We start from the raw sequence: 22271 nt of genomic DNA on the forward strand, positions 1-22271 counted from the left end.
GTTATATGAACTAGAACAAAGTAATTTATTTATAGCAATATATATATATATATAAATATTTATCCTTAAATTATTAAGAAGTTTTACTATGGGTGTGTTTTAGTGTTTTAATTTTTAAATACATCTAACAATTTTAACTAATTTATTTTTGACTCCATAAATCTCCGAGTTGAATTGGTCATAGTGTGTACTGCGTGTCATATTACCGAACCACTAGGAACAAAAAAAAGATTTCTAACACGGAAGCAAAAGACTAATTCGAGCTTGAATGCATCGACATAACTGTAAACCTGGAAGCTTAGGGAGTCAAGATGCAGTGATAACGATCTTGTAAGTCTTGAGAGAATTATTAGAAGAACTCGCAAAGTAGCCCAAAAAGGAGAGACAACTCAGAAGTATCGAGTATGACTCCTTGAGAAGAAAGCACTTTCACTAGTACAGTCAATTTAGCCTAAAACTCGAACATGGGACAGAGCCCCCTTAGAACAGATTCCCTCTTCATCTAGAACAAGTGGCTGAACCAAATTGAACGAGAACAAGCATAAACAGAACTACAAGAGCCAAAGGAAACAAGCTACGCTCACTCACTCTACCAAGAGCATTACCCAATGTCAGCTAGCACAAAGATGAGCAATCAGAAAAACCAACGACATTAGTCCTCCAAAAAGAAAGCTTTTGCCGATGTTCAGTTTTTGTTTGGGGGATAAAATGTGATTCTTGAAATTAGTTTTTGGAACATACAGTAATATAATATATAGATGATGACATGTATTGATATAAACTTTATAACAAAGCTGCCACCCCCCGTTCTACCATACTAGCTAAAAAGTTCTACATCCCAACCAAACTAGAGTTAAACATTTTATTAAACAGAAAAGGTTGAATAACAAATTTGATTCTAAAATCTTCTTTTAATTTCCACTTTCTTCGCTTAGAGCTCATCCTACAGTAAAATCATAATCACAAAGTTAGCCATATATACAATCAAACTTATTATAATTTTTTGGCATTAATTTTGAAAAAGAGGTTAGATAAACACATATTGACATACATGAGCGACATCAGATTTTTTGGTTTCCTCAGATTTCGATTTGTTTTCCGAGTCATCTCCTTCATTGTCATCATATTCTTGTTCTTCATCATCCTGTAGTAATAACGAATTAATATCAGAAACCTTGGAAGAAACAAAGATTATGTTAAGATGATTTGTGAAGCCCAAGACGTCTTACTTCAGATTCCGCGAGAGCTTCCTTTGTTTCCTAGTAACGAAAAAGAAACATACAATTTCTTGATTACCACTTCACTTATAAATTTGGAACTAGACAAGATTTTTTTTTTGATGGAAGATTGCATTATACCTCTTCCTCTTTTTTCTTTTCCACTTCGTCAAATGCTGCTTTCTCCGCCTGTAACACGAGACGAGGTTATATTAGCTATGATTCATATTAACCACAATAAACCAAATGAAGAACCAAGGATTGATCAACATACATCCTTGTTCTTTCCCTATGTTTCCTCGGCCAACTTCTTAGCGTACTCTGGGTCATCGGTTACCAATACATTGTCGAACAAAGAACCAGATTTCACCTATACCAAAAAATACACCATATGGCCAGTCTCAAAACATATACCATCATAAACACATGACGCGAGTTGTTTTTATTATTACCTGCCACAACTACACTCCAACATATTTCAATTTGGGGAAGACATATAATTCTGGGTCATCCTTGAACTCTACATAAAATTAAATATACTTGCTTATCCCAATATTACCTCATGCATAAAAAAAAAATCGTACACTGGATACTATTGTTGCATCCATGACTAACATAATCTCATACCTATATTAGAGACATGGTGCCTTTTGTAACATCTATACTATGGAAATTATGAATATAAATGGCCGTAGAGAGAGAGGATATTACCATGGTTGTCAATCATTGGAGCCTTCCACTTGCCCTTGTAATTAGGGTTCTTGATTTTCTACAATAAAATATGACAACCGTGAGAGGAAAGCAACATCTTATATATCCATTTGACAGAAAAAAAAAAACTAGCAAACCTTAGGCTTCCATACACCTTTTTACTCGGGGTTAGGGATGGTTGGGGCAGTCCACTCACCATATTCTTCTTCATCCCATTCCTCAGGCTTACAAAAAAAATTATAAATATAAAAACCAAGAACTGATAATTTAGAATTTGGTTTTGCATCAATGCAAGAAAATGGTTCAAACCTTCATTGCACCAGGTTCTGGAATCTCCTTGGGGATGTCATCGTATCCCTCTGGCTTTTTGTCTTCTGGATCAGGAATGTACTTTTTGTCATCCCAGTCCTCAGGCTTCTTGACACTTGGATCCTTGATCTTCTTTGGTGGGTGGAGATCCCAATCAGAGTAGAGGCTACCAGTTTGCTTCTCAACATTATCAATCAAAATACTGTAAGTAGCATCTGGGCAGAGGATAAAGGTGTACACATGAGTGAGCTGGTCAGTGAGCTGGTCAGTCTCACATGGGAGCTCCTTTTTGATCAAGTGGTTTGTTCCATTAATTGTAGGTAAGAATAGCATTTACTTTTTTAGTCTCACCACATATATCAGGGCCAAACATAATGCTACATGTAATAAAAAAGATAAGTGTGATGTTTGAATGTCTGATGTTGATATAGAGCTTGTGGAAAGAATTAAACCGTATATACTATGCACCTGTAAGGAGTCTCTCCTCCAAAAAATTTCTGATCAACATCACCACTAAGCAATTTCATGTAGCCACCACCACAGTCAATCTTCTGCTCATGCTTGACAGAGAATTGGAAGACTAGGGTCATGGCCTTGTTGCTGAACTCTGGGAACTCAGCTGATATAGCGTAGAATCTATAGTCGTCAATCTGATGAAAATATAATTTACTTATTATTACCACTAGACACTAGTTCTCTCATTACTTATTATTTTTGTCAATCTGATGAAAATATAATTTACTTCGATATAATAAAGATATTATTATAAACACTAGGTACCTGTGCTATGCGCGGGTATTCTTATATTATAATAAAGATACTTGTGCTATGCGCGGGTATTCTTATATGAATTTGTCTTACAAAAATGAGATTGAATAATTATTTAAATAGCTATACATTGACATTAAATATGCAAAATTATTATAACCTTCCTTTTGTAAATAATGGCTCTTGGAAAGTATCTAACCCCAACTCAGGTTTGGGTTGGTGCTGCTGTAATGACAATGATCAGACTTTATTGTTGGGTGCTAGATGTTTTAGATTACAATCATAAGAAAGTAGATTCCTCTAAATCTTCTTTCTATGCAGAATACTTCAAATCTCACACTCGGTCCAGCCACATAAAAGCTTCAGCTCGATCGGACATCCTTACGACCATTAAAAGATGCCCTCAATAACCCATCTTAGAACTGTTCATGTTTCTTAGCATAAATTGCACCACTTTCCATTAGTTACTTGGCCAGAGAGTAACAAACAAAAATCTTTGAGTTTAATTCTTATTGAAGCTTTCTCAATTTCTATAGATTCTTGGCTTGTTGGCTCCTTCACATAACATTTGTCTTCTTCTTCCTTTCACTTTCTTTCTCTTATTCCCCTTTCCCTTCCCATATCTGACCTATCATAGCTCTTCCACCACACTTACCATAACCACACGGCATGAGTCTCCATATCCACCATGGTTTTAAGTACTATGCACATATTTTAAAACTTTTTTATGGTTAAAAATTAATGAAACTTATACTTTTTATAGAGTTTTAAATATTTAAACTTTCAATGGAGTTTAAATATTAATATTATTTTTAAAAATTATGTCTGGTTTAAATATTAGAAATATTTAAACCTTTTAAAAGTTTCAATATTTATAATATTTTAAACTCTTTTAAATTTTAAAATTATAATATTTTAAAACTCTTTAAAAGCTAAAAAATTTTAAAGTTCAAATATTTATAATATTTTAAACTTTTAAAATTTTTAAATATTATAATATATTGAAACTTTTTAAAAGTTTTAATTTGCTCAAAAAAGAACCGGATTAACCGAATAAAATTTTAAAACTTGGACGTCTGGTAAATCAAGCTTCCTGCTCATCCATTGTCCACACTTTTTTTAGCCGATGTAGGACGTTGTACATAGTTATTTATTTCCTTAGATTTAGGTTTTTAACGCACACTACGCGTGGATTTATTTGATATAATATTAGTATAGACACCTTTAGGAGTTTATAGCTTTAAATTTTTATTAGTATAAACACCTTTCCCTAACTCGATTTCCTACGCTTGGACACCTTTAGGAGTTTATAGCTTCAAATTTTTAATAGTATAGATATAATATTTTAAAATTTCTATGGAGGTTAAGTAATTGTAATATTTTAAAACATTTATGAAGTTTAAATATTTTTAATATTTGAACTTTTTAAATGTTTCAATATTTCTAATATTTTAACATTTTAAAATTTTAAAATTATAATTTTTTAAAAACCTTTTAAAAGCTAAGAATTTAAAAATTATAATATTTTGAAACCTTTTAAAAGCTAAGACTTTTAGAAGTTTCAATATTTATAATATTTTTAAACTTTTAAAAGGTTTCGAAGTATAATATTTGAACTTTTTAAAAAGTTTCAATATTTATAATATTTAAATTTTAAAATTTTTAAATATTATATTTTTTTTGAAACTTTTTAAAGTTTTAGTTTGATCAAATAAAAAACCGGATCAAACCGAATAAAACTTTAAATTTGAACACCTGATAAATCCAGCTTTCCTGCTCATTCGTTGTTGGAAGCATATTAATCTTATTTATACTGGTTTTGAACAATTGTCTGAAAATATTATAGCCGATGTGGGACGTTGTACATAGTTCTTTTATTTTCATTATTTAAATTTTTTCTTTTTCTAAAAATTCTTAATATAGAAAATTTTGGAAATTTTTAAAAAATGTTAATGAATGACATGTCAAATCGTGATAGGTTGTTTAAAATAATTCCTAATATAGAAAATTTTAGAAATTTTTAAAAATGTTAATAAGTAACATGTCAAATCCCGATAGGTTGTTTAAAATCCTATGTGGATAGCCTTAGAAGCTTATAACTCCTACTTTTATTTAGTATAGATTACATTTGATTATCTCTTTCTCACTGCATTTAGTAGTATATTAATCTTAGGTGGAACAAATAAACTATTTCAAAATAAATAAAATTTGTTATCTTAGTATATTTAATAAATTATGCAAAAGTTCTTTAATTTATTTTTATTTACGAAATATCAAAAAAAAAATGTTAAAAAGGAGAAGCATGAGAGGTCATGTTTGCTAATGTGTAGGTACCATAAGTTTTTCAGTCTTTTTATTATTACTTTTTTAATGATTTTTATATACATATTTTTATATATAGTACAAGTTATGCTACCCCTAAGTCCCTAACAACTCACCTTAATCATGTTTTAAGGGATAATTTTTGGATTGTTTTCTCTTTAAACTTGGCAATATTATTGATAATGGTGAATATTTGAAAATAATGGTGAATATTTGAAAAAAAAATATTGACAGTTTAACATTAATAATTTTTTAATAAATGTTAATAATTAAATTTAAATATAACGAAAATAATAATTTTAAATAAAAATACGTAAATTGGTTTATTCAGACAAACAAAATATATTTAAATAACTATACTTACATACTAAAACTATCCTCTACTTATTTTCTTCAAAAAAAATTTTTTGATCCATTTTCGTACAAAAATAACCTAAATTTCAATTTTATTAAAAATAAAAATCTGTCCATCGACGGATCAATTCAAATCTAGTATATATATATACAAGAATGTCTCGATAGCCTTGAGTAGCATGCACAATTGTAGTTTGGATGCTAAGATCAGAAATTATCTCGGTAAAATGAGATGCACAAGTTTTAATTTGTGTTTTTGAATGTTCTCATAATTTTAGGTTGTTGTTGTTGTTCAGAGTCTCAAGTTGAAGCTAAGAAGAAGAAGAAGTAAAACTTCGTTAATGTTATTTTCTTGTGTTGAAATGTAATGTTTCCATATGTGAGCTACATGGAACCTTAAGTCTTGAGATGATTCGATGACTATTTCAGGAGGAGGAGGATCAGGAGAAGCAATCACTGAAAACCCTATTTTTTCTCTCACTTGTCTCTATCTCTTTCTCTCCCGGTCTCTGTCTACCTCACTCAACCCAGTCTTTTTCTTTTTTTGTCAACCTCACTCAAAACCAGTCCAAATACTGTATATATTTTTTTTGCTAATCCATAAAACATTTTTTTATTTTTATTTTTTTTTCTGTTAAACTAAAAGATATATAAATTAACAATTGCCCTAACTTTTTGCTTTATTTACGAGGCAGTGCCCCTACTCTCTTTCCATACTCACTATTATTATCCCAATTACAATTTCTCCTATTCTGATTAAATAAAGATATGTTATGTAGTCAGGAGCAGATCCACATAGGTTAGAGGGGGTGCAACTGCACCAGATGAAATATAAAATTTGTTTGATTTTGTATTAACATTGTTGATATAAGTGGTTTAGTGGTAATGAATGCACCTCATCAATCAAGAGGTGAAGGGTTTAATTCCCTTCTAAAACTATTTTTTGCTCTTTTTACACCTGATCCAAACTTTGGCTGGATCCGCCACTGTATGTAGTAGTAGTGTAGTACGAGTATATAAATTTTACGTATATATAGAATTCAACGTCACATTCTAGAATTTGATGAACATTGTTTACGAAAATAAATATAAACTAAATAAAGAATCTGGATCGTATCTTGTAGAGACAACATTTTTTTTCCATTTTAATCAACCAACCAAGTTACAATTATTATATACATATACATCCAACAGCGTTCATGGACAAATTCTCTACCAAGGGGTGTATTCAACTTGACATTTTAAGTAATTTATGTAAAATTTACAAATCCTATATTATTCAATCATAGATTTTAAAAAATATATTAAAACTCACTGTTATTAAACTGATGATTTAAAAATCTACTTTAAAATCCACTGTTATTCTAAGCAGTTTGTGGATTTTGATTTTAATAAATTTTAGGGATTCTAGAAAATTTGAAAAGATTTGTTTAGTTAAAAATACAGAAATCCAAATCTCATGGTTTTAAGTGGGATTTGAAAAAATTTTAACATAAATCATATCAACTTCCCTAAAATCTACCAAAATTCCAAATTTTCAAAATCCCACAAAATCCTCCAAAATCATAGTTTCAATACACTCCCCTAAATATTGATATAACAAGGTTTGGTACTTATACCCGATATTTGGAAGCAAAATACTTAACACCACTACATTATATTAATAGCTATAACTCATATATATGTACATACATATTATTTGAAAGTTTAAGAAGTGTCTAATTTTGTGAAAGAGATTCGCAACATTTTGTAAAGGGCAAAATAACTTTGTAAAGTATAAAACTCTGATTTTTCATTTATTTGTAAAGATTATCAACTTTTTTTTCTTTCTTTCTTGGTTTTGGTTTACAATAAAGTATTTATGTGAATTACATTTATTATTGAAAACGTTAATATTTGTAGGGTCCGTTTGATGGATGATGAAATAGGACAGTACTCAGTACTCGAGTATCTTTTTTTTAGTCTTTCTTTTATGTCCTCTGCATAGACCTTGGTCAATACACGACTGGCAAATAAGTTAACAAAACAAAGATAAACGAGATAGTAAAGATGTATAAAAAAAAAAAAAACCATTTTGCATAAACCATGTTTTCATGCATGGTAAATCTGTGATGCTTTTATGAATTGTAAATTAAGTTTTTATTATGATGATGTTAGTTTTCTGAGGGTAGTTGCCAGAAATTGGGTTTTTTTTTGTAGTTCACATAACTGGTAACTCCTTTTTTGTATAGACAAGTACTGAAGCCTATGTTTTATGCTTTACCACTGCTATAAAAAGCGATTGTTTGGCTTAGAATATGTGCTTTGATTAAGTTATGTGTTCTGCAGGTCGAGTAAAAGTAGTAATAATAATTTATTTTAGATGAAATTGAAAACAAAATCAGATTGAAACAATATAATTGTAAGTGCATTGACTGAGATGTCGAGCCAATTGAGCTGCCTAGCTGTCCCAGGGCTTGAGGTATGCCTCCTGTAATGTGATAAAGGGAGAAAAGTCCCGCCACCTGGGTTCGAGTAGCATTGGCCACGGGGGTTCGAATTTTAACATGGTTTCTCTCGGCTTTAGGAGATTAGTCTTTGGGCCTAGGAAACCTTTAGGATCACTCCTGAGTNAAAAAAAAAAAAAAAAAGTGATTTCTTGAGATGTCCAGTCTCAAGTTCAGCAAGGTTTGGTATTGAACTTGGGATTTGTCCACTGATTTTGTTGCTCCCGATGTTACGTTCAGGTTCAAGCTTTCTGTGAAATCAGGGATCCTCCCTGAGATTTGGTTGTTGGTGAGATGGACCTCTTCTAAGAAGCTGCTTGTCTTATTGTTTAACAGGCTTGAAAGCGACCCCGTCACTTGATTTGAACTTAGATCAATGGACGCGGCTCACTCTGGCAACTTCAGCTTGGAGAGATCAAACCTGAGCTGGTTCTTTGAGAGCTTCGCTTTCTGAACATTGGTCATGCTTGTGAGGAAAGCCGAAACATCACCTGTCAGATAGTTGTCAGAAAAATATATTGTTAAGTGAAATAGCTTCTTGTGCTAGGACACATATAGAAATCTTCACATTGTATAGTCATGTATACCATTCATCGAGGTGGACCCTACTTTCACTGAGGCTCTGCATTATTCCATCGAGCATAACGTAAATCTTTTCGCTCTCTTCTTGAATCACTTCCTATAACAGAGCTGCACACACATAAGAAGAGATGAATCTGAGAGAAAGGACACAATGAAAATGGAAACAATAACACAAGCACCATTATCAAAAATCTTATCTACGTATTTTAGAAATCTGACCTAATATCTTCAAAGTTGTGAGAACCTGAAACAAACGATTAATGTTAGTGATAGCAAATTAGCAATATGACATTATCTTTACATAGATACCACAAATCGGTTCTCTTGGACACAATGCTTACGTAAGTAGTCTGAGATAAATACTAATGACATTGACAAACCTTGGTTAACCTCTTTGAAGAGAACGAAAGATCTGCAAGCATCGTGTTTGTTTCGAAGCATCGAGCATGACCTTATCAGAAACCAAGAGGTTAAACAGAATCCTGTCAATATTTTTACACAGAGAAAAAAACAATAAAAATTAGAATCATTCCAACCACCGACCTCTCCAACAAAATAGTTAGAAAGAAATATCCAAGTCAATAACAAACCTTTTTGTGTGAGGTTTAGAAATTAGAAGCAGACATGTGGAACATTCTTAAGCACATCTTTAGCCATTGCACCAAGATCTTCTGTATCAAGCTAGCGACATAGAGAATCAGAAAATAGTAGATCGATATATTCATAAACATAGTACATCTAGCTAAATATTATTATTTATGAGTCATTGAATGGGTCACAAAAAATTGAACATTTAAAAGCTGAAAACTCACTATTAGTCTGTTACTAGCTTGCCAATCTCATTTTGAGTCTTCCACTCTAACACTTGCAGTCAGAATATTTAACACACAAAAACCAAAAAAGCTAATATAAGAATTAAAACATCAAAGGCAATCTTAATTAGGTGAGAAGGGTTTCTCAACATTCCAATTACTCGCTTATAAAAAAAAAAACATTAGGGTGGGTAAAGCTTAAACATGAGCACCAATTAACAAATTTTCTGGTTTTATATCGAATCACATACTTGTCATGGCAATAGATGAGAGCCCTTGCTAACGATGCAACATACTGGCCCTTGCTAATATATATATGGATATCAATTTTTCTACAACAAAGTAATTAGAGAGGTCAAAAACGTAGAAAGAAGAACCCACTGTTGCAAGTCTGCGTCGTCTCTCGTTGATGTATCTGCAATCCGGGTAAAAGAAGTTCCTGTTGCAAACCAAGCTAGCATTAACATATACAGAAGAAACACAAATTGTTAGCAAATCACAAAGCAAATATGAAATGAAATAAACAAAAGTGATTGATGAGCTGTTTGGATTGAGTATGAAACCAAAAGAAATTGGCAGATCATCGAAATCATCACTCTTCTTGTTCCTGTTCTTATCTCTCTCTTTTTGTTTTTCCTCTCGCCATCACTTGTCTGCTCTCGTCATGTTAGTCAGAAAAGAAGTGTAAGACAAAGTAAAATCTGAGCAGTGGGTCGTGAATTAAAAGAGAGAGCATCGAACGACATGAATTTCCGTTATACAATAAGTCGTTACTATGGAGATGGAATACAGGGCAGGCTATGAGACGGTGTGGAGGAATGACGAATATTAATTTGAATTATATGCATTAAAACTTTAGTAGGTGAAACGGAAAGAACGAAGGAGGAAAGGGACGGTTGAAGTCGCAGATAGGAAGACGGCAGGGTGGAGTTTCGTGGGAAGGGAAAACTAAAATGTGTTAACAATAATTTGGGCCTTTAAAACGATTTGGCCCGAAAAAAATAGAAAATGTTTAGTGGGTAAATTTCGAAAAAATAGAAAATGTTTCGAAAATTTAGTCTAATTAGAAAAAGGAGTCGCTGACGTGGCAGCACTAGGAGTGAGGAAAGTTAACTATATATATATATATATATATATATATATATATATTAGGTTTTACCCAGTAGTACACCACGGGTTTATTATTTTGTTGATATGATACTGTAATAGTTTAGTGGTGATTGTAGTTGATGGTGAATTGCATATATATATATATATATACTGTTAACGGTTGTAGATAGGTTTTGTATAAACTCTTGATTCGCAAGTTGAGAATATACATTTTATGATTTGGTTAGTTATGATTTAGGAATGAATGATATGACATATTCTTATTTTGATTCTCAATTGATATTATTGGATTAATAATGTACATTTAAAGCTAATAAGAACTTAGCAAATATGTAATCGTTTATTAAACGTAAATTAGATATTTCCTAAGATATATTCATCTTGAATTAGTTGCTATATTATAGGGATGTGATTACAGAATTTGTGTTATCAATTATTTTTGTCAAACTCAGCCCTAAAAATTCAGGTATGTAAATTAGATCTTTCCTAAGATACAATGGGCATTAATTGGATGTAAATAAGTACGCTATGAATTAAAAACCGGCCCAAAATATACAGTAATCTTAAGGAGGATCCGGATAATTGAATCGGTTATAATTTTAGTTAAAAATCTGACCCGAAGTTGGCAAAAAACCAAAAAGTGATGGCACCCTATTGTACTTTAAAAATGTATTTCGAGTTCTATATGTGGATATACTTGTTTGGTTATAAATATCCTAAGAAAATTTTTTAAATATATATCCGTTTATAAAAATTCAAATCACATCATATACTGAAAAAAATCTAAAATTTTATTAACTTTATGTATTAAATAGTAATTAAAATAATTAAATATAAGATTAAATAAAAGTGCAAGAAGAATTATATTTTAATCTAACATATTGATTTAAATTAGGTAGATTTTTTTTAGGAAATTAATATTATCAAATAAGGAAATGCTTGTGTTTGGTTGTAAGAATTANAATTGGATGTAAATAAGTACGCTATGAATTAAAAACCGGCCCAAAATATACAGTAATCTTAAGGAGGATCCGGATAATTGAATCGGTTATAATTTTAGTTAAAAATCTGACCCGAAGTTGGCAAAAAACCAAAAAGTGATGGCACCCTATTGTACTTTAAAAATGTATTTCGAGTTCTATATGTGGATATACTTGTTTGGTTATAAATATCCTAAGAAAATTTTTTAAATATATATCCGTTTATAAAAATTCAAATCACATCATATACTGAAAAAAATCTAAAATTTTATTAACTTTATGTATTAAATAGTAATTAAAATAATTAAATATAAGATTAAATAAAAGTGCAAGAAGAATTATATTTTAATCTAACATATTGATTTAAATTAGGTAGATTTTTTTTAGGAAATTAATATTATCAAATAAGGAAATGCTTGTGTTTGGTTGTAAGAATTATAGAGAATTTAGTTGAGACTTGTTTGGATACAAAGATAAGAGAGGATGACACAAAAATGTACTTCAAAAATGTTAAGATATATATATATATATATATATATATATATATAGTATATTAGTTAAATGTGACATTATTACGAAATAAGGGAGATTATTTATAAAATCTTTTAAACGGAGTCTAAAACTAAGAATGTAAAGATAGAGCTTCTGAGTCCATCATATTTGTCATAGATCATCTAAACCTTGTTGAATGATGAATCGATGATGAGAGAAGAACACACGTTAGTGTTTAGGAAATATTATATTGACTATTATTATCCGAAGGTTTAGATTACATAGAATTATATAATTTTCTAAACTATGATCAATGCAAATATATAAAATTTTTAATATTAGATAATATATTGTTACTATTAATCTTGTTTGATCTTCTAGATAGCCAGCAGACAAGCATGGCATGACAATCACCATTTCGCTCTTTCTATAAGTGGTAAATGGAAGTTTGGAAAACCAATCGAAAGAGGATCATTTTCTGCAACTTATAATGATCGCCCTTGAAGCGAAATTAGAGTACTCTACCAGCCTGGGAAAAGCCTCCGACCAAGGAGACAATGATTGTAACCAAGAAATCCTTACCACTGATTCGATAGTGCTCTCGGATATAAGAACCACATAAATCGTAACCACTAAATGTTGGTGTATTTACATCATTATGATGACCTTAGTAGTAAGTACCCAATGGTTGAGTACGAAATCTAGGAATCTAGGATCTTAAATCTAATTCATGTAGGGTTCTAGATGTCATTCATGACTGAGATATATTGTTACATGAACGCGGCAGGCGGCACAACACCGTTGGAAGGAAATACTTATATTTTGCTAAGGTAGGATGGAGATGAAAATATTACCAAAAACAGCCTCTACAACACAGCTTGCATCAATGGAGAGAATGTATACTTGAAAGTAGTCGATTACATATATATCGAAAAGTTATGTATTGCTTAGGACATGTGGACCACTTGTGTGCTATATAGCTCTTATGATCCAGTTTTGTGCAAAAACTAATCCAGTAGGGAAGAGAAGAAGACGAAACAAATCAAGAAGCTCTTCTATTTCTACTTGTCCATAAGGAAAATAAAAGTTTAAAAAGAAAGGAAAAAAAAAAGAATATTCAACTTCCAAACAATAATATTGTTATCGTTTTTGGGCTATTAAGTCCAATTTAGTGGACATAAACCAACTCAATTAAGGTGTTTAGGGCTTTTATTCTGTTGTCATCGTCAAGGATGTTTTCAATTGTCGGAAGAAGTCTATAAAGAGTATTTTTGGAAGTTGAAACGATGACGAATATGTCTTATCTTCCAAGGGCTTTACGGAAAGAGATCATCTCTAGGGTTCTGGTGAAGTCTTTAAGAGCAGTTCGATTTACTTGCAAAAAGTGGAATACTTTAACTAAAGATGTTAGTTTTGTAAAGAAACACGCGCGTTAGCCAAGCAAAAGTAGCATCAGCAAAGGCAAAAGAGTTCAAGGTAATCATGATATTGAATTTTAGGGTTTATTTGGCGAGTGTCAATCTCCACAGCAACGTTATATCATGTATGAAGCATGAAGCTAAATTTAATAGCCTAGACGATTCAGATGTATTAGATGTAGTGAGAGTCATTCACTGCGATGGTTTGTTGTTATACATCATGGAAACACAACTAAGCTTATGGTTTGGAACCCTTATTGTGGACAACCCCGGTTGATCGAATCTAAGCCTAGTTTCTACCGATTGGACCTATATTCGTATGCTTTAGGATATGAGAGGCACATAACTTCTTGCGGCATGCACAAAATCTTGAGATTTATTAAATCTAATGCCAAAATAACAGATTACGAAATCTACGACTACGATTTTAACTCTGATATATGGAGGGTTCTTGATGTCGCATTAGAAGAGAAGATCAGTATACCTTATCATAGCCACAGTGTCTCTCTTAAGGGAAATACATACTGGTTTGCTGAAACAAGAGATGGACATGATTGTCTCCTACTCTCTTTTGATTTTACAAGAGAGAGATTTAGGCTGCCTATCGTCTCTGCCGTTTGAGTTTTGGAAACCTACAGATCTTGTGACTCTATCTAATGTTAGAGAAGAGCAGCTTGCGGTTTTACATCACCGATGTGAAACACTAGTGATGGAGTTTTGGATTACGACTGAGATTGAGCCCAACACGGTGTGGAACAGCAAGGTGATTTTAGCAGTGAATGTGAGACCACATTTTTACTATGAAACTCATGAGTTTCCATAAATGGATGTGAGTTTCTTCATTGAGGAGGAGAAGAAGGATGCTTTGATTTCTGAAACCTACGAAGGAGCACTCTGCCATACTCACAACGTAGCGTACATTGTTGGAGTGGATATTGGCCGAACCTTTAAAGAAGCGGATGCGGATCTCGGAGTATATGTCAACCATTCTTACCCATTTGCATGCTCTTATGTTCCAAGTTCAGTGCAGCTTTAGTTAAATTTATTTTACAATAACCTATAATCAAATAATTATTTATACTGTTTCTATTGTGCATCTCTTTCGGTACTGGAGCTACTAACTAAATTGTAGATTGAAGTGGCGTGTGGTAGAGCAACACCCTTTGCCATACAAATGTTAATAATATGACAAAATCTTAGAAATGGATTCTTTAGTGTCTTGCTCCTTGCTTAACTTTTCCAGATAAATGAGATTCCGGAAAACAGAATGTAACCAAGGTCAAAATCTTCACACTATCCGTTAAGCATTACATTTACAATCCTCGGCTGCCCAACACGGAAGCGGAGCACGGATAACAATAGGATCAATGGTAACCGGATGATCTAACGACAAACACTCAGCGTGAAGCTCATGCCCCTCAAATGTTCTTCCACTCCACTCATACCTTCCATGATACTTAACATCTCCTCTAATCGGAATCCCAAGATACAGACAATGTAACCTAATCTGATGCGTCCTCCCACTTCGTGGAAACGCCCTAACCACAACAACATCATCATCATCATCATCATCATCATCATCACATCATCATCATCTCCATCACAACTCAATTCTTGCTCCCTCTCAACAACAACCACATTCTCCAATTCACAAGATTCGGTTTTTACACCGTTTACAGATACAACTTCAAACCTTGTCTCCATATCTCTAACAAAAGATCCACCAGGTAAGACTTTACCAACGTCAGAAGCAGCATAAACACGCCAAGCTCCGTGTTTCGAGCGTCCATGACCTGAACAAACCGTGATCTTTCTCCAATTTGGAGATGACCCAATACAAAGAGCAATGTAGGATTTACTAATCTTATGTTCTGTAAACGCCTTAACAAGCTTAGCAGCTACTTTATGAGACTTGGTAATGATCATCACACCACTTGTATCACGATCTAATCTATTCGCTAAATGAAACTCACTCGAAGAATCTGAAAACATACAAAACCCCCCACAAATCGAATTGAGTGAAAGATTAAGCAAACATGGAGAAATTAAGATTTAAGATTGACTCACCAAGAACGATTTGAGGAGCAGAGCGAAGAACAGCTTCACAGTAAACACCTTTAGGTTTATTCACAGCCATGAAGTGTTCGTCTTCGTATAATACATCGTCTCTTGTGAGGTTGAAAAGACTCGATTTTGACGAAGCTTCCATTGCTCTTCTGAGTTCAATGTCTTTCGAAATCGGTGGTGGAGGAGCTGAAATGGGTTTTGGGTGATTGAGATTGAGTTCAGAGGTAGTAGCTTCCATGGCGTTGGTTGAGATTGCGAAATAGGGTTTTGCAATGATTGAATTTGCAGAAAAGGAGATGCACGAGAGGTTTCGAAGCAGGGACATTGCTGTGTTAATGCATCGTCTTCAATAAAACACAAGAGCAGAGTTTAATTCGAATTAACCGATCCCATCTAAACCGAAATACTTCATCTAATAACCAAACCAAATTCTGATTAGTTTAATTCGAGCAAACCACCGTATTAAACCGATATAAAATCGATGTTTCTTTGTAATTTTTTTTTTTTTTTTGAACAAAGGTTTCTTTGTAAATTAAAGGATACATTTCACTTAGAATTCAATCCGAACCGAAACATACCAAACCGTATATTCTCTATTAGATCCTAAACCGGACATTCGGTAAAACCGAAGAATCTGAACCGAAATCAAATTGAACGGAATCCGCGAAGTCTATACGACGTCGTTTTAAATAAACCACAAACCCTAACTACTCCGTTGAGAATCGAAAATTTTCATTTTCTTCTGATCAATTTCGAAATGTTATCGTTAATCATCAGAAGATCTCGAAGCAGATTCATCCATGGAACCAAGATCGCAAGTAGTATTCTCTCTTCTTGCAACTCTGTCTCCGATGCTGATTCAGTTTTGGTTTCTAGAAGAAGCTTCAATTCAACACCTGCGTCAAGCTATTTCGGAAAAATCTCTAACCTGAATCAGAATCAGAATCACGCTTATTCCAGGAATAGTTTCGTTTCCACGACTCGATCACTGAGCTCAGAAGCTGTAGCTGTGGCTTCGACTTGTGATGGACTTACAGTAGAACGAATCATAGCTTATCAATGGCCGATTTTAGATGAGAGTGAAAGTGATTGGAAGAGCCACGCTGCAGCGATCGCACAGTCTATTCAAGTCATCAAGAGACGATTACAGGTAAATTGCGTTTACAAGCTTCCCATTGTCACTTTGAATTCTCAAATCTTCGTGGAATTTAACATAGTTTTTACTCTTTGTTATGGTTTTGGTAGTGGAAGAAACTCTTGGTGAGGCTGAGAGTGTTATCTGCAGAGCTGGATAAGCCTGATCTTTGGAACGATCCGAATCATGCTGGTAAGATAAGCCGGGAGCACGGTTCGCTTACGGGGAAAATGAAAGGAGTTATGACTTTTGAGAGAGAACTGCTTGAACACATTGACATGTTAAAACTCGCTAAAGAGGAGAATGATTCAGAGTTAGAATCGGTGGGAGTTTTCGCACTCTAGGCATGTGTTTCTTTACTGTTTCCGGTTGTAGTTTAAGACGGTTAAGTCGTAGGGGAAACGAGTTGAGACCAAAACTGCCGATGTGGCTTGTAATATTGCTAACCTTGATTTGTTTATTTCTGTTGCAGGAAACTTTGAAGGCATTGATTGATATGAGAAGGGTTTCAAAAGAGAAAGAACTTGAGGCTTTATTATCTGCGGAGAATGATCCTTGTTCCTGTTATATTGAGGTGACTCTTAGAAAAAATGCATGAGATTTTTCTCTCTCTGGCTTCATATTATAAAGCTGAAAAAGTCTGTTCAATAGGTTCAAGCTGGAGCTGGAGGAACAGAGAGCAATGACTGGGCATCAATGGTAATGGAAATGTATAAAACATGGGCTCAAAGACGCAAATTCTCAGTCACTGTTGTTGATGAAGCGCCTGGAGAGATTGCAGGAATCAAGGTTTGCTTTTATTCTGGTAGAAGATAGAATGAATCGTAGATTTGTAATACAGGAATCTGATAGAATCCAAACTGATGAAATCGTTATTGGTTCACTTTAACAAGAACAACATATCATAGAGGGACTTAGAAAATCCTAAATACCACCCCACTTATTGAGGCCCAAAGTCATGTTATCTCTGTAGCTATCACAGTCAACTATAGTTACTGAACTGGCTTAGTAATTAGGCTAGTTATATTGCTCCTGCACTAGACTAACACACAAAATTATTAATATCACATCCATAACCGTTTGCTCACTTATTGATCCAATTCTGTATCCAATAGTCACTGCAAAATCTCATTTTTTAACTGCAATTGGTCAATTCTATAATTCTGAACCGTTGGCTCATTGTCTTGAATAGCGTGCGACAATCAAAGTGAACGGAGAATACGCATATGGATACGCCAAAGCAGAAGTTGGAGTTCATAGGCTAGTTCGTATTTCCCCATTTGACAGTGGAAAACGGAGGCACACTTCGTTTGCGGCGGTTGCGGTGATTCCAATTCTAGGTGATGGGTCGACCCGTGTGCAGATCAATGACTCGGATCTCCGGATAGAGCGGTTTCGTTCTGGAGGAGCCGGTGGACAGCACGCTAACACCACCGACAGTGCTGTGAGAATCATTCACATACCAACTGGCATAACAGCAACTTGTCAGAACGAAAGGTCTGGTTTCAATGTCTTAATTTCTCTGTTATTTTTCTTCGACTCTTCCTATTCTTTCAACTAAAAAAGAATTCTGGATAGGGCTGGCTTTTGGTTTTTTTTTGGGTTTATTTCTTGTACGGTTTTGAGAAATTTATAGGACAGAGTTGTTTTTGCTTCGGTTCTGTTGGATTTGAAAGAACTTGTGTTGCTTTTGGATTGGATTGGTTTTTATGCCCATCCTTGATTTTCATATGCAGGTCGCAGCATATGAACAAGGCTTCAGCAATGGCGGTACTACAATCACGGTTAGACCAACTGGAGATGGCTCGTCAGACAGCAATGAATGCTCAACATACACAATCACTTACCGAGATCAGCTGGGGAAACCAGATAAGAACTTATGTTCTCCATGTATGTAATACCGAATTAACATGATTCCCCTGTACTTTTAGTTTTATTAGCTGAACGAGCTGAGTATTTTTTGTTTTTGCAGCCATACAGAATGGTGAAGGATCTGAGAACAAACTACGAGGTCTCGGATCCGGACTCGGTTCTTGAAGGAGACTTGGATGGTTTCATCTTGAGCTTCTTATCTTCTTCTTTAGACAAAGATGATCTAGGACATTAAGGTAGTGTATTGAAACAGAATTTTAAAAGATTTTGGAGTTTTCCTAAAATCAACTGTTATTCTAATTTATGATTTTCAAACATTTTTTAATATGTTTGAATTTGAATTTATGTTAAGTTATTCAAAATAACTCACAAACTCTTGTTATTCAGTTATGGGTTGATAAAATTTATATCAAAATAGATTAGGACCCGCATGATGTGCGGGTTTTAAAACTATTTAATAAAATTATTTTTTTTGTAAATATAAAAATATTTTTTGTAAGTTAAATAGATTTTCCGGAAATAAATAGATAAATGTTTTTTTAATTAGAGAGAAGTTTTTAATTTAATGTACTAATTTATATTTTTATATTTGAAAATTATTATTACAGATATTACAATAATAATAAAAAAAAGATTTTACAATAATCTAAAGCTAAATTATCGATCACCAAAATATTTGAAACTATTACAAATATTATTATTATCAAATCTCAAAAACGTTGCAACAACTTACAAAATTTTTACATGCAATCAATCCGTTAAAGCGTCATCTTATTAGCATCCACATACAATTTTACTTTATGTTTTACCATTAATAATGTGTTCTTATACCCTAAAATATTTTGTTGTTAAAATACACTTTTTGTCACCACCTATACAATGTATATTTGAACAAATTAAACTAATTTTTGTCTCTTTACTTTCACTTTAACGTAGTTTCTTTTCACCACTAAAATTTGTAGTGATAATTTGTTTAACCACTAAAATTATTTACTCAAAAAATATTTTGGACGAAAAACTAAGGAGAAGATATATACATGGTTGCAATGAGTTTATGACCAACCCAATAAAATTTGAGAAACTAAAAGATAGTTAAAAAATAAAAATGTTATAACCACGATGATATTGGAGTCTTAGATAATCTATAAATATAAAATATAAATTAAAATAAAACATCTAAAATTACTACAACATAAGAAACTTAAAATATTTATTTTAAAATGAGTAATAAAAATTGTTCTTACTTATCTTTAACTGAAAAATAAAAAATAAACTCAAAATAATAGAAAATTTTATTTTAAAATATATATCAAGAATTTCTAATATATTTATTTCATTATATAAATATTGTACTTACACATTGATTTAGTTTGTCTACCTATATATGAAGCGTAGTTAAATCCAGCTTTAGTTTGTCTTTTCGCTCATAACAATTATTCATGATATCCCGTTTTTTTTTGCTAGCAAGGTTTTCTGATTTCTGGTGGTTTGTATTTGTCTCTTTGGTGTTCATGATTTTCTCGCGTACTTAAGATTTTTGGTGTTCATGAGTGTCTAACGTATTTAAGGATTTGCTTTGATATATGATACCACTTAATATATATTTTTATATAATAAGACATATGCTCAATTTCCTTCCAGTGATAGGTGAATTTTTCCTTTTTGCTCTTGGATTAGTTTTTTTGTTTGGTAAATATTTTTAATTTTTTTCTCTAGCGATTAACTTAGACAGGTGTCAAAATCTAACATCGTTAATTTGACACATGTCGCAATCATGTTAAGTAGTAATCTGGACAAGTGTAAAAATCTTAGATATACAATTGACACATATCACGATTTTGTTAAACATGTAAAAATCTTAGATATAAAATTGACACATATCACGATCTTGTTAATGAGTAATTTTGACATCAAGTTTTATATAATAAGATTCAGCATCATTCAAACTTTTTAAAATATTCAAAATAACAAGAGATACTTTGAATTAAGTATTGATTATTTCTCCACAACAAGTGTCATCCACCACAACAATACTTATCTCTAATATGCAATGCATGTCTTTGAGATGTACACATGTTATTACAATTTCTCCATTTGTCGGTGCACTTTTCATTCTCTCATTTACAAGTGTATGAGTTACCATTTTCTCATTCTTACTATATAAATAGGGATTATGTACAAAGTGATATGTGATGTATATATACGAAAATAAGAAATCACTTGTAACATCCGCGAACCAAATAGTGAGATTTGGGGATGGGTGTCGATCGACACCAAGGGTGTGTCGATCGACACCCGCTTTTCTGGTTCGACCAGATTGATTTAAATTGTCGATTTCGGGTTGGTTTGATTTAATTGGGTTCCCAAACCGACAAATTTAAAGGGAAGTCGAGTAAGGGTTTTGGGAAGGAGCTTTTTTGGTTGCTGTTGAGAGAAAAAAAGAGAGAAAACGGAGGGAAACGTTTGGGATTGTTCTTGGTGATTTTTTTGTGAGATCTGTTGCTGTGGAAGGGATTGCTGTTGCTGGGAACGAAGGAGAAACTTCTTAAGGTGTTGATTCCATCGTTTTTGAGCCAAATCTTCCTGCAAAAGAGGTGAGTGCTTGACCATGGCTGATCTAAGCTTGAGATCTCTTTTGTTTTGCTTGTTCTTTGGTGTTTGTGGTGTTTGCTTGCTTGGGTTGGTTGTTTTCATGTTTCCCATAGGCTCCTGAAGCATTTAGGAGAGTTTGGGACAAATTGGAGATGGTTTGGAACGGAGGTTCGACGTTCGGCTTCGAGCAGATCGCGTCTGCGAAGTCGGTGTCGATCGAAACCATATAGGTGTCGGTCGACACCATGGATTTGTCTCGATCGACTCTAATGGTCAGTGTTGGTTGACACCAACAATCAGTGTCGGTCGACACCAACCTAGCGTCGGTCGACACCAATCTTATCCGACACTTGATTTTTCCTGGTTTGATGTGTTGTTTGTGTTTGATTGTTTAGCTTAAAAATGAAATCTCAGTTGCTTGTGTGTACAGTCCAATAGATGGGAGGATTGCCTCACTGAGTGTTTATGACAATACTCATGCATCTCATTTTCTGTTTGTGGTGCAGATAAAGACAAAGTGTGATCGTGGAATCAAAGCGATGAGGAGGAGGATGTTTTAGAAGCTTGATTGATTGTGGTCTAGCTATTGTTAGGTTGCTGGAATTGAGTTGATCGAACATTGTAGGATGTTGGAATTTGGTTATTGACTTGGTTGGTTTATTGGATTATTTATTGTTGGAATCTTTATTGGTTTAATGGAATTGTCTGGTTATCCGCTGTTGTTAATTGTTGCTAGGTTGTTAGTGGGTATGGGACCACTAGAGAATTATTTTTATTATTAAAAAAAACGGGAAGGGTTGTTTCATCACTGATAAAGTTTTGCCCTATTGTCCCCTGTTTATTTTCTATTTAACAATTCTTTACCTACTATTTCACAACAAAGTAGTGAGTTTAGACCATCTCCTACTCATCTACATATTTATCTCCAAAACAGAATTTGGAGTCAAATTTGCTCAAACTCATCTCTATTTGATATCTCTATTATGTTTTCTCTATATTTGGAGTTTTTATTTATAGTTTATACTTAAATTTGGAGATCTCCAT

At 33.0% G+C, this 22271-nt stretch overlaps 1 protein-coding gene, 1 long non-coding RNA gene and 2 pseudogenes across 2 annotated transcripts; 1 reads left to right on the top strand and 3 right to left on the bottom strand.

Annotated features, from left to right (window-relative positions):
• LOC104704580 lies at positions 499–5452 on the bottom strand (annotated as a pseudogene).
• LOC104701046 lies at positions 8078–10492 on the bottom strand. Its single transcript, XR_753706.2, has 6 exons — positions 9562–10492; positions 9340–9430; positions 9130–9231; positions 8969–8993; positions 8755–8857; positions 8078–8658 (listed from the first exon to the last, which is right to left on the bottom strand). It is a non-coding gene; the product is annotated as an uncharacterized LOC104701046 (long non-coding RNA).
• LOC104701048 lies at positions 14648–15973 on the bottom strand (annotated as a pseudogene).
• LOC104701049 (peptide chain release factor PrfB2, chloroplastic) lies at positions 16354–18978 on the top strand. The gene is made up of 7 exons (XM_010416678.2): positions 16354–16778; positions 16874–17086; positions 17236–17337; positions 17415–17552; positions 17956–18260; positions 18500–18653; positions 18736–18978. Exons 1-7 carry the CDS (start codon positions 16386–16388, stop codon positions 18868–18870), a joined length of 1440 nt encoding a protein of 479 aa, XP_010414980.1. The 5' UTR covers positions 16354–16385; the 3' UTR covers positions 18871–18978.

This window comes from Camelina sativa, chromosome 7 (genome assembly GCF_000633955.1).
Source record: "Camelina sativa cultivar DH55 chromosome 7, Cs, whole genome shotgun sequence".
Classification (NCBI taxonomy): Eukaryota; Viridiplantae; Streptophyta; class Magnoliopsida; order Brassicales; family Brassicaceae; genus Camelina; species Camelina sativa.

Bases quoted from the DNA above. Each gene is read 5' to 3' on its own strand.
- LOC104701049 (XM_010416678.2), top strand. From the start codon at position 16,386: ATGTTATCGTTAATCATCAGAAGATCTCGAAGCAGATTCATCCATGGA. The intron at 17,338-17,414 runs GTGACTCTTAGA...TCTGTTCAATAG, and splicing joins CTTGTTCCTGTTATATTGAG to GTTCAAGCTGGAGCTGGAGG. The intron at 18,261-18,499 runs GTCTGGTTTCAA...TTTCATATGCAG, and splicing joins GCAACTTGTCAGAACGAAAG to GTCGCAGCATATGAACAAGG.